General features: G+C 43.4%; 1 protein-coding gene and 1 pseudogene across 1 annotated transcript; one reads left to right on the forward strand and one right to left on the reverse strand.

Annotated features, from left to right (window-relative positions):
• Window positions 1–1,034: 1,034 nt before the first annotated feature.
• Window positions 1,035–9,992, reverse strand: LOC120617496 (flavin-containing monooxygenase 5-like). The gene is made up of 8 exons (XM_039881122.1): window positions 9,858–9,992; window positions 8,389–8,577; window positions 7,074–7,236; window positions 5,410–5,552; window positions 3,805–4,004; window positions 2,735–3,087; window positions 2,537–2,609; window positions 1,035–1,407 (listed from the first exon to the last, which is right to left on the reverse strand). The coding sequence occupies exons 1-8, from the start codon at window positions 9,990–9,992 to the stop codon at window positions 1,035–1,037; spliced, it is 1,629 nt and encodes a 542-aa protein (XP_039737056.1).
• Window positions 3,527–3,645, forward strand: LOC120617841 (uncharacterized; annotated as a pseudogene).
• Window positions 9,993–12,656: the final 2,664 nt, after the last annotated feature.

Genomic DNA, 12,656 nt, shown 5'->3' on the forward strand with positions numbered 1-12,656 from the left:
GACGAAAAGTACTTTTTTGGGGGATTTCCCAGGTGTGCCTTGGGTAAGCTTCGAGGCACAGTACGTGGGTTCCGGGCGACTTTTGTTGCTTAGGCCGTCTCGGTAGCTTTGTGTCAAAGGTCAGGCTCTAACTTGGGATCTGACCTCGACAGGACAGGGACACAGCAGAGAATTCTGTTAACAGGGACACAGGAAGAACGGCTAAATAACGGGCTGAGTGCGGGGAGGACCTCACAAAGTCGGTTAGTGGGAGGAGAAGGCATCTGGGGACCGAGAACCCTGCTGGCACCCCCAAATCACATCTATCCAGTTTATGGGGAGGCACGGATCTAGACTTGTCTTAATATAATGTAGCTGTTTATATAATATAATTGCTTATTTCTAAATGGTGAAACTTTATCGAAAGGTCTGAGATACATTGCACTCTTTTCTTTACTTGTTTCTTCAAAATAAAGGGGTTGTTTTCAGATGAACTTAAAAGAAAACCATATTTAGTGTCCAGTAAACTAAAGCCTAAAATATTTTTTCCTGTGATTTTTCATGTCTGTGCTGTAAACGTCAGCATTAAACACAAACAAACAAACAAAAAGCAGTATAAAAAAAGTTTCAGCTTTCATTCTGGATGAGAATTTGATAGAATTACTCAGAGGAAGAAAAGATAACCTTGAAAATAAAATCAATGATAAAGTATAATTTTATTTATAAATCCCTTCAAGGAAAGTCTGGCTTCGTGAAAACAATTTTGGTTTACTTTATGTTGCCAGCACATTCTTACGGCTAACACAGGACACCTCTTACTGATGAGCTTTTGTTGTGCATTTGCATTCATGTTACAACTAGAAGTATGACACATACGTATTTTTAAAGAAAGAAATCTATCAAGTGTATCTAGATAACATTTTCTGTAGCAGTTATACTTGTACTAAATAACTTTGAACATATGTTACCGGCTTAATAATTCTACAGTATAACGATCCAGGATGAGTAGAAACTTACATGCTTTTTCTACTCAATGTTCATTCATCTATTTCCATTCACCACAGCAAAGAGTACAAATGTGCCAAGTACACCGAGCCAGCAACCAGAAATGCCAGGCCGACTGGTGCCATCTTCATCCAGGAGAACAGTGAGGGCGGGTGATGGTCCTCACTAGTGATTCTCGTCTTCAGGGGCTTGATGATTCGCTCTCGCTGGGTGAGGATGGCCTTCCGGGCCCCTTCCCACTTCCCTGGCCCCTGCAGCCGGTACTGGTATGGGGTGCATGGGCCAAAGAGAATCTCCATGGCCAGCTTCGGGTCCGAGAGAAAGAGGACCAGCAGATTGGGCTTCACACCCACCTGGGTGGCGATTTCGTCCATGTACTCAATGTAATTCACTTGGATGTTGTCGTTGATTTTCTTCACGGACCTGGAGCGGGGGGAAGGGCAGAGCTGAGTGTCGTCCGAAACCTAGAGAGCTTTATGTCTACCCAGTTTAGAGGGGGAAAAACAGGGCTAGGAGGCTAAAGCGACCCTCTCTCCATTGTCCTGCTGGACGTGCTGGCCAGTGTGCCCGCCATAACCTGCGCAACATCAATTTTTAGTGAATGAATTAGAAACGTTTCGCCTCTTTTCCTTCCGAATGTTGGTAGGAATGGCCCTTGAATGCTTCCTCAACCATTGGTTTTCTGTAGCTTTCGTAGAACTGATTATAAAGTTGAGTGGGTTCATGGGAATGCATTTCGTTTCTTTACTCGAAAACGCATGCATGCACATTAGAGTATTTAGAATCCTGAAACCTGTGGCGAAGTAATCGAGATATTCATTTGCGTGTTTTCTGTCTATGTTGCTCTCTCCCCCTGTTCTATCCAAGTGGTCCGGCCTTTTGTGTTTCCTTGTCTCAGACATTTTTTGTTACATGATTGAAAATCATCTTCCTTGCAAAACATCTCCACTTGTAGCTATTATTTCCTTAAATTCTAGGCTCATGGAAGAGGATATGATAAATATCTTCGAAGGCAAGAAGTGGGAGGGAGGGACTTCACACCGTGCGTGAATAGAAGTGTGGCGTGAAAGGATCTAGGGCCCATGGCAAGATTTCAGACGGGGGAGCCGGGGGAGCCGGGGGAGCCGGGGGGGCTGGGCCCCGAGCTGGAGTCTCACCCTCCTCACGGAAGGAAAGCCAAACCCCGCAAACCTACAGAACGCCCTCTAGACACGAGCGTGTCAGCAAGGAGTGCGATGTGGTGAAGTGCAGAGATGATCCCCACATTTTCGGGGATCACATACATTTCCTGGATCCCGCCGAGACCCTGGAAGAAATATCGATAATGACCGAGACTGAAATTCAGATTTCTTAGGATTTAAAGAGAATAAATGTATGGCAACGTGTCGCATAACCGAGACCTGGGCTTGGTCTTGTGTCACATAACAACATAGGAGATGGAGGGGCAGACTCACATCGTCGTGTGAGGTGAAGCACGGATTTCGACCCCGGAAAAGGAATTCCATGATCCCTTCGAGAGTCCCCAGCTAGCTGCTGCCTGTTATTTATTTACCGTTTCTCTATCGCCTTCATCCTCTCGGTGATCTCTGCTGTCATTATTTTTACTGGGGGCAACTGGCTCAGCCCTAGAACAGACAGTTTGGGGTTGGTCAGGATTCCAAGGAATCGTATGGTGTCGAAAGGAGAGAGCTCGGTGCAGGAGTAACGTGACCTGAACCGTTGGGTCTTCCTGCAGCGCTGATTCACGTACCTTTGAACACTCGTGTAGCCCAGCGAGACTGGAGTTCTGCTATCGTCAGCACGATGCCCACGGTCTGGACGAGGCCGATGACAGCCAGCGTTGGCTTCTCCAGGTTGGGGGGGAACATAAGTTTGTACAGGGACACTTCGTTATTACTGACATTGATCAGACCGTCGAGGAAAGGAAAAGAGAAGCTGTACCCTGTAGCAAAGATGACAACATCGATATTCTCCTCTGTGCTGCCGTCGTCAAAAATGGCATCCGTTTCCGTGAACTCCTTCACGTTGGACCTCACTTGGACTCGTCCAGAAATTATGTGATTTGGCAGATCGTCACCGAAAATTGGAGCCTGATTTGAAGGTCTACATAGATATAAAAAAAACCCACATAAACAAATATACTAGAAGAAAGTCATACATGTGCAAAGGGCCTAAAGCTGACAATTCGTGTTTCTCCCTAAATCTGTGCTTATCCAACTTTCTGCCTCTAATAATAGAGGAGAGAAATTTTGTGTCCTCCGTGCCTTAGCGGCTTCCTCAGCCCTATGTGTTTTGAAGTCTTAACGTTTTATCTTGAAAACTCACGTGCCTCTTGCATTCTGTAATTTCCTCGCTCTAATCTGTTTTCATGTCCAACTCCCTCCTCTAGACTTAAAGTCTGGTCGAAGGGAGGTGAAGCATATTATTTATTTTTGCGTGTGGCACATTAACAATCAACATTAAATGATTGCCGAATGAATAACAGAGTGAAAAATGGCATCAGAAAACAAAGTCATGTTTACGTGCAAAAACATATATTACAGTCTACGGCCACGCCACCCTGAACGAGCCCGATCCCGTCTGATCTCGGAAGCTAAGCAGGGTCAGGCCTGGTTAGTACTTGCATGGGAGACCACCTAGGAAGCCCAGGTGCTGTAGGTGTAAAGAAAAATAAAAACAAACATATATCACAGATGTGTTATAATGTGTGTTTCTATGAAGAGATGTCCGAAGTCGACCACGATAAACGTTAGCTGCTGGAAGCGGAATCGTTTTATGGCGCGCATGCGCGTAATGACGCAGAGCCATCCCGCTTACTACCTGTGTCGGGGCTGCAGGCCGTAATGCGTGTGGTCGAATCTCGTGGTCAGTGTCGCCTCCAGCTGCTTGTCCATCAGTGTTATCGCTGCTGTCTTCCTGAGGTAGTATTTGAACCGCGTCAAGAAGATACTATCCATGGGATACCCGTTGTTCCAAACGCGGTGAAAAATCCACGCCCCGCGTCTGGTGCTGAGGAACACCTGCGGGAGACGGGCACGCCCGCAAGGCAGAGAGGACAGTGGCCATCGCGTTACTTTTACTCGCCTTTACCCGTTACCCAGTTTCGAGAATGCTGGCCACCGTGAAATAAGAGGTAAAACACTGTCCAGTGGTCGTCATTTGGTGTTTTACCAGATCTGTCTACTGATTTTCAGGAAAAGGCTGCTCTGTGACACCAACTTTCTGAATGAAAAACATTTCATTACTTAGTCTGTACGTTTCTGAATTACTGTTAAAAAAGAAATTCCTGGACATTGACGTAGATGAGCTTCCTGCGTAAATAAGAGTTTGAGTTTAGAAGTGAGTGAATTATCTTAACTGCTACATAATTCTACAATATCGTTTACATCAAAATAAAAATGTATGTTGAAAATATAAATGAATCAAATTATTCAGGACCAGTATCTTGCTTAATAGAATGTAGCCAGAATCACTTTCAAATCCTTCTGTAATATATTTGTAAACTTTTCTGTATTCTGATGCAATTTGAAATGATAATGAATTATTTGTTTGATTTTGGTGCTTTTGGTAATATCGAGGTGATGAGGTCACACCTCAATTCTTGTTGATCGAATCTTAAAGTGAAAGATAGATTAGATGGAGGCTGGTGACCATGCATTTACCTCTTAAAATGCTCACTGAATTTTTAAATAACTAAACTCTTAGTAAGTGGCTTGTTAATAATTTCTCCTAAAAACTTAAGATAAATAATAATAAATAAAAATAAATAAGTAAACATCATCGAGATATCTGAATATCCCAGTAGGTTGGGTTTTCCATTAATTAAGACTTTATTAAATGCAGTTAATCACCTCGAATTCAAAAGGTATCTTATTTTCCCCTAAACTCAGAGTATTGGTAAGTTTTCAATGAGAGAAGGAATGCGGAATAATCAGTCATAAATGAAGTTCTTGGATGACTTGCTTTTGTATGAAATGAAACATGCCTAAAACAGAATTGATTTCCTCCTATCTTCCTCCATCACTGTAGATCATCTTTGTCACATATTCATCATCTTTATCGATTCTCCTCTTTTTCCTGGTCTTGGATTCTACCACCAAAAGCCACTGGTCACCCATGGAAGCCCAGTCCCTTGTCTTGACCATCATCTGGAGTCTATTCAGGAGCCAGGAGCCACTGTGATAGCACGAAAAGCCGGATTCATTATCTAACATTTTGTTTTAGCTAATGTTTTATTTCATTAGCTCAGTTAGTTATGATTAGCTTACACTGTAAATGTGAGGTGTCTAATTTGCACGTCTGGTCCCCATGAATTGGGTTTCACTTTCTTTCCCAGTCCCTCCCAGAGCAAACCCACACTGTGGATGGCACCCACACACGCAGAGGCTTCTGTTAGCGCAAGCCGTGGTTTCCTAGCAAGCAGACCTGCTTTGCGACATGGCCGAGCTCCATTGCAATGTCCACTCCAGAGTTCCCGGTGCCAACCACGATGATTCTCTTTCCTGAAAAGGCCTCGGGACTTTTATACTCCCGACTGTGGAAGTAACAGCCTTTGAACTTCTCGATGCCTGTGGCGGGAGAAGAGAATTTCTCGTTATGCGAGTCCTTGTCGCATGGCCGACTCAACGTGGAAGGCCGTGTTCTGCATCCCCTGAAAAGGCGAGACTGTGAGTCTGCATCCATAAATTCAATGTCACCCTGTGCTCTAAAAAAGTTAAGTTCATAGTCCCCAGAACTCAAGGAGAGAAGGAGTAAACCCGAAATCACTACCTGTGGGTTCCAAATACAGATTAGTGACCCGATGAGGTCATGACTGGTAGATCTGCCTTGGGCCTATTCAGGGCGAAAGTTTCCCACCACTTTCGTGGTGATCTAGTTTCATTCCACTGATCTGTGCAGTCTGAAGCAGAACGGTGAAGCAGGACACCGGCGGGGGTCCCATTGCTTTGCCGTTCTCTGTGGAGGGACAGGGCCTTTCTTCATCAATTTGACACCTCTTCTGCCTTCCAAGTGCCTGACGGCCTCAGGTGCCCCTGGCTTTGCTGAGCCCTCACGTCGCGTCTGCCATGCGCCCGCATTTCCCCCACAAAACCCATCCCAATAGACCCGTCTCTCTACACAGGGAGGGTCTGAGCGAGGAAGCGAGTCCAAATGAAGCTGACAGGTATGTAATGGTTACTAAACAATGTGAGTCATATCATAATTGTATCATAATTTCCAGAACATATTGCATTTTAACATTCAGAAGGTCAAGTGCTTTCATTTTACAGAGGCTGTGTGGGTGCACAGACACAGAAGAGTTCGGTATGTGTCGTACTTCGCTCAGCTAGCAAGTTGGAGGAGCAAAATCCAAGTTTAGGTTCTTTGGCTTCCATTCGGGACTCCTTTAGCCTCAGTTCGCCTCAGCCCCACAGAGTTTCTTGTAATGGCTTTTTAGGCGACATAGAAGGACACTGAGACATCACATATTCCTCGACTGACTCCCGATGACGGATGGAAAAGGGAGGGCAAGTGGAGTCGCAGGAAAGGGACAGACAGCGTTTCCTTAGCAGGGAGTATGTGCTTCTTAAAGTAATAATTTAAATGGGCACTGTTTTACCACACAGAATTCAAAGGCGGCAGTAAGCTGGATTTTTTTTTTTTTTAAACAAATCAGTGAAAATACATGATAAATGAGAGTTACTTTCAGATCTAACCCCATACTCATCTTCATATTACAGACAATCGGATTCCTAAGTCTGTGGATTTTGCTAACTTTTTGCTGGTTTTGCTTGTCATTTGTCCCTGAATTTTTTAATTTCATTTTCTCTGGAGGGGAGTGAGATCAAATGAGTTGGCATAAAACTAATACCATTTAAATGGGAGCTATTTTTTTAAAAAAATTTATTAGAAGCTATATGAAACGATAGTAAATAAAAAATAGGAGTGGTTGCCTTCTCTTGCTCGTGTGTTTCAGGGTTGGGCAGTTAGTGCATCTTAGTGAATGAACCCCAGAAACATTTCATTAATTCTGGTCGTGATGCTCAGTTATTTTGCTCAGTAAGCTCTCTGGCAAGTCCTTTGCTACCAAACAGATGCGAGTGACGCACCTGGGAAGCAGTGGAGCGGGAGGTAGGGGTCCGTGTGATGGCCACTGCAGACCAAGACCCCATCGAATACCAAGGTCTCCTGTTTCTCGTCTGCCTCCACGACCACATCCCATTGTCCACTGAGAGAAAAATCTGGACGTTTCCTCACGCTCTGTACCTTGGTCTGAGAACAAGGGCACAAGCACAAATCATACGCAATCATTGGGTTTAATTCCTCCTCCCCCAGAACCCACAGACCTGCACAATACACCTCAACTGAGGCGTTCACCCCATGCAGCCCCCCTCTCCTGGGTACTCCCGTCATGACTTTGCTGCAGGTGCATGTTATGGTCTCAATGTCTGTGTCCCCAGAATTCATGTGCCGAAATCCTAATTCCCAAGGGTGACAGTATTAGTAGGTGGTGACTTTGGGAGGTGATTAGGACTTGAAGATGGAGCCCCTCCCTTATAAAAGAGCCCACAGAGCTCCCTAGCCCCTTCCATCCGGCGAGGACAGACAGAGAAGCCACTGGCTGTGAACCCCCACCCAACCACGCTGGCACCCCGGTCTCAGACTTCCAGCCTCCAGAACTGTGAGAAACAAATTCCTGTTTAGAAGCACCCCCCGCATCTGTGGTATTTTATTAGAGCATCCCAAATGGACCGAGACAGGAATTTTCAAGATATAATGGGTAGTTCATTAGAAAACCAATTTTCCATAGAAATAGAAATAGTTGAGATTTAACTGTGAAAACACAAAGAAGTGACTGACGCCACAGGAATAATAGTCTCCTTCCAGGAAGATGTCCGAATGAAAGAAAATAGTATTCCTTGTGGCTTTCACGTGGCAGCATGGGCCAGGCCCACTGCCCTGGGCTTGACTTCGGAGTTCCAGAGACGAGTTCATGCCACGCCATGACCGTTGGGCGGGGTTTTATGTGCATGTTGACGGCGGTGGCTGTAGGTAGGTGGTGGGAACTGCACAGATCTGAATCTTTCCCGTGTCCTTTCCATGACCCTGGTTCTGTATGATTTGGCTCAGTCACGACCGCCATGACTATAAATCCTTCCACACTTTGAATTTAAGGCAAAAAGAGAGGACCCTTACCATGCTACATCAAAGCATCATCATAACCAGCAAAACTCTCCAACCTCGCGTGTGATCTTCAAAATGTCACTTCACCATAAGTGATGGTTTTCTAGGGCAGACGCTCGCTAATGGTCTTTTCTTGTGATCACACTAGGAAATGTCAAGTGGAGCTCTGGGGTGTGCACACATGAGTGTGTCTGCACATACATGCACACATGCACGTGTAATATTTCATTTGTATCTTACCTTAAAACGGATGTACTTCAGGATGCCGAAGTGTTCTGCGTACATCTTGAAGTACTCCATGAACCTGGAGTTGTGTATGTAGTTGGGGTAGTGTTCGGGGAACGGGAAGTCACTGAAGCACATCATTTCCTTGGAAGTGTTGGTCGTCACAGATTTGTAGATACTGGGCCTTCTCTCCAAAGTATTTTTCTGCAGGAGAAAGCCTTTCTTAATAAAATAAATCTTGCAATACCAAGAAAATCAAAAATAAAATATTTGAAAGAAGAAAAATAGTTGCAGGTATAATAAAGCAGTACCCTGCCTTTTTTTTCCTCAATAAATATTTTCTCCCTCAGTCCCATCTCTTCTAGAGAAAAAGGTGACATGGAGTGAACAATAGGGCTTACAGCTGAGTTCTCAACAGAAGTAAAAGAAGTCAGAAACGATGGAAGGATATGTTTAAAATAAATGCTGAGATAAAAATATGTTGATCTAGGTTCTTGTATCCAGTGAAAATACCCTTCGAAACTGAAAGTCAAATGGACGCTTATTCAGACAAACAGAAGCTGAGAGAATTTGTTGCCAGCAATTCAGCATTTCTAGAAACGTGAAAAGAGGTTCTTCGGGCTCAGTGGGAATGAACTGAATGGAAGTATGCAGACACAGGAAGGAGTGACAAACTCTAGAAATATAAACAGGTGCCATAACATTAACGTTAACATCTAATTAAGACAGTCCTTAAAAAGAACAAAAACACTCAACTTTACCATAAAAAAAGAGTAATTAAGATAGTGGTACATGGATAGAAAAATAGGCCAGTGGAAGAGTTAAAAAATAAATTTACACACGAACAGTCACTAATTAAAAAAAAAAGACACCATTTTAATTCAATGGAAGAAAGGATGGTGTTTACAATAAATAGTGCTGTATCCACGGGGTATCTGATGAGAAAAAAGTTAATTTTGATCCCTATATCTTACTATATACAAAGAGTCATTAAACTTAGATTATAGACTCAAACATTAAAGGTAAAGCAATAATGGTTCTGAAAGAAAACACAGAATTTCTTCAAGACCTTGGGATAGAATTGCGTATTCATAACACAAAAATGCAAACCATGAAAGAAAAACTTTATCCTAACCACCCTGTACTCATGCTATGTCGGGCGGAAAACATCGGTGACATCCTAACCTTGGGGACAATACTCTCATCAGTTGAAAGAATCTTCAACTACTGTCCCTTTCTAATATTTGCCATGGTCACATGGACTCTCAGCTACCAAGAATGGAGTCCTATAAATTTCACACCTAAATCTGCAATGGACATATGTTTACATATTTCCCCAGTCAGTAATGCGAGCAAGATTAAGATAATTAATTTAGTCTTCAAATGTGGTACACCGTATGTTCTGTTTGGGAAAGCCGTCATCCAGATTGTTACAAGTATTTTAAAAAGTTACCTGCTTAAGATCAAATAAAAGGCAAACTTACTTGAAATTTCCAGAGACCGCCAATATCATCATTCCATTCAAAGCAGGTGGGCTCCAGGTCTTCATCTAAGCAGCACTTAATGGCAGCCAGGCCACTAATTCCAGCTCCGATCACGGCAACCCTCTTCTTGGCCATGATGTCTCAGCTGGGCGACAGCAGTGCAAAGCTCTGTCACTACCACTCATTCCGTTGGAACAAAACACTACTTTGTCACAAGGACCTAGAGCTTGCCGCCCTAAGTTTTAATTATTCTTATCAACAGTGATTACACCAATATGTTGACTATCTGTCAAGGGCTATGATAGGTATAAGGGACACAAAAACATACAGAAATGGATCAATTTCATAAAAAAGTGCTCTATATAATCAGAGAAAGAAACACAACCTGTAATTCCCAGGCTATGCGATAAATACAATATTACCATCTACTGTGTGTGGTACAGGCAGGCAGTCTGGGGAAGGGACGCCCGCCTGTCCTGCCAGAGGAAGTGACACACATGCTGAAACTTAAGGGGGTGAATGAATAGGAATTAGCTAGGTGAGAGACCAGAAGGGTGGGTGGTGTGCGTGTGCGTGTGCGTGCGCGACTTTCCAGACAGGGGACATGAGTGTTGGCAGAAGTGAGATAACAGACTGTGAGAAAAACCGCGGGCCGTCTCAGTGCTGAATTCAGTGAGGTGTGGATCGACCCGGGGCCATTAGATGTGCCAAGGCAGTGGCCATAGTGACGTTTGCCAGAGAGACTTTGTGGGAGCCACGGGGTAGCAGTTCCTTGGTAGGAGAAAATAAGGCCAGAGAAAGTAGAAATATATAACAATATCAATTAATACGCCATATACCTAAAATTACAGTGTCACATGCCACTTACATTGCAATAAAAAATTAGAAAAATAAAACGCATGTATTGAAAATGGTTTAAGAGGAAAAAACTGAAATCATTATTTTAAGTATCAATACTAAGTATTTCTGAGCCTCATCGCTTATTTCATTTACCCATTTACTTATTTGTTCAACACTGATGTCCCCAACTGCAGACTTGGTACTGTGCCTTTTGCAGAGGCCACAAAGAATGTGACTCAGTCCTTGGCCTCAAGGCTTCAATCTCAAGGACAGGGGCAGCACAGATGCAGTTAAAGACACCATATTGTAACTGTTAAGGTTGACACACATGCAAATTATGCCTCCGCCTTGTTGGACCACCACCCTGAGTGACCACCTGGACCCTACCTGCCTCTAAGTGCTGAATTCGCCATTCTCGTCAGATGCCGGTTCCGCTGTAGAAACATCCTTCCTTTCTACGGGTCACCTCCTGTGTGAAACTTTCCCTGAGCTTCTCAGATGTGGTTGGGCGCATGCTGCGGGGTGACCACGCCATGCCTTGTATTGGTCTCCATTACTGCATTTCGCAATCTTTTTATTATTTATTATTCTGTCTGCCTCATTTTACTGAGTGATACGCACCTAGTAAGATTTGAGACTCAGCCGACACCTGATAAATGCCTTGAGAATCGTATTTGAGTAAGTTAATTTCTAAACCTCCCTACTTTTTCTTTGTACTCGCTAACATAGCTAAACAGTAAGAATACTATACCATATGACTATAATCAGATAAAATATATTATTGACTATTCCCACAAAGCAATATGTATGTGAAGGCAAAGGTAAGAGACCAACCTTTGGAAAGAAGGAAACTCGAGTTTAAGTTCAGCTCCTCGATGAGCGAAGATAAATTTCTCCCTCTGTCTTCTTGAGGACAAGGTCATTCCACAGGAGTGTAAAGACTTTTATAGTTTGCTGAAGTGATTCATTTATAATCCTTTCCCACGACTCCTCCAATCCGGGTTAAAAAAATCGGGTTAAAAAAAACTGTGTCTAATCCGATGGGGTTTAGGGCACCCACAGGACTGATTTGCAGTACGTTTTGATGCCTAATGCTGAAACCTTTCAACCCGATCATTGACACTGACTGGGAAAGTATGACAGGTATTTCGGGAAATCAGTAACATGGCTAATTCACTTGTCACAAGCTGAAGGATTTTAATCACTTCGGATCATTTTGTTAATAAAATTTTAATGCATTTATGTTAAGAAAATTTTTAACGAAAGCGATGTTTAGTTAATGTTCATAACTTATGAGCACAGAAAACAGGCTGTAACTACAACAAGAAACATTTCAAACTGCTATTTCTTATCGTATTTGGCTGATGGAACTATCGGAGATGACGCTTTTAACTTTATACCTTTGCATATTTAAAAATACTTGCATAGAACACCTAGGCTTTGGGTTCTCTGTCACAGTCCAGGAGAAATTATAGGCGCAGGTCTTTGAGTTGGAAGGAAACCAAGAGGGCCTCTTGTCGAGTCTGATCCACCAAACGAAGGAGCTCTCCTCATCGCACCCTCGAGCATGTGCATCAGGCGTTGACTGCAAGCAGTGACGGGGCCGTTGTCGTTTCACGAGTCACACGTTCTGTTACTCCACGAAGTTCTGGTCACTAGGGAGCTCTTTCTTACTTACGTTCGCATCTCCTGTTCTGACTGACCCATGACAGTCCTCATTGAGTACTACCACTCTGTTTTCTGTTCAATGACTCTTTGAGACAGCTAGCGATCAGGACCTGTCCAAATTTAATTTAACGGGGAATTTCCACAGTTCAGCCAGCTGTTCTCTTAACACGAGGTAAGTCACAGTACTTATTCTGGCGCTAAGCAAATATTTATCGAATCGACCGATACAGTTGGTAACTAGACCCCTTTATCAATTTAGTTACCATCCTCTGGACTTGGAAAATTAAAATG

This window comes from Pteropus medius, unplaced genomic scaffold (assembly GCF_902729225.1).
Source record: "Pteropus medius unplaced genomic scaffold, Ma_sr-lr_union100, whole genome shotgun sequence".
NCBI classification, from domain to species: Eukaryota; Metazoa; Chordata; class Mammalia; order Chiroptera; family Pteropodidae; genus Pteropus; species Pteropus medius.

What these genes read in the sequence shown, in the direction of transcription:
- LOC120617496 (XM_039881122.1), bottom strand. Translation starts at nt 9,992, where the DNA reads ATGGCCAAGAAGAGGGTTGCCGTGATCGGAGCTGGAATTAGTGGCCTG. An exon ending in TGAAGTACATCCGTTTTAAG is followed by an intron (nt 7,237 to 8,388) that starts GTAAGATACAAA and finishes CCTTGTTCTCAG; the next exon opens with ACCAAGGTACAGAGCGTGAG. An exon ending in TCGGCCATGTCGCAAAGCAG is followed by an intron (nt 4,005 to 5,409) that starts GTCTGCTTGCTA and finishes CGTCTCCCGCAG; the next exon opens with GTGTTCCTCAGCACCAGACG.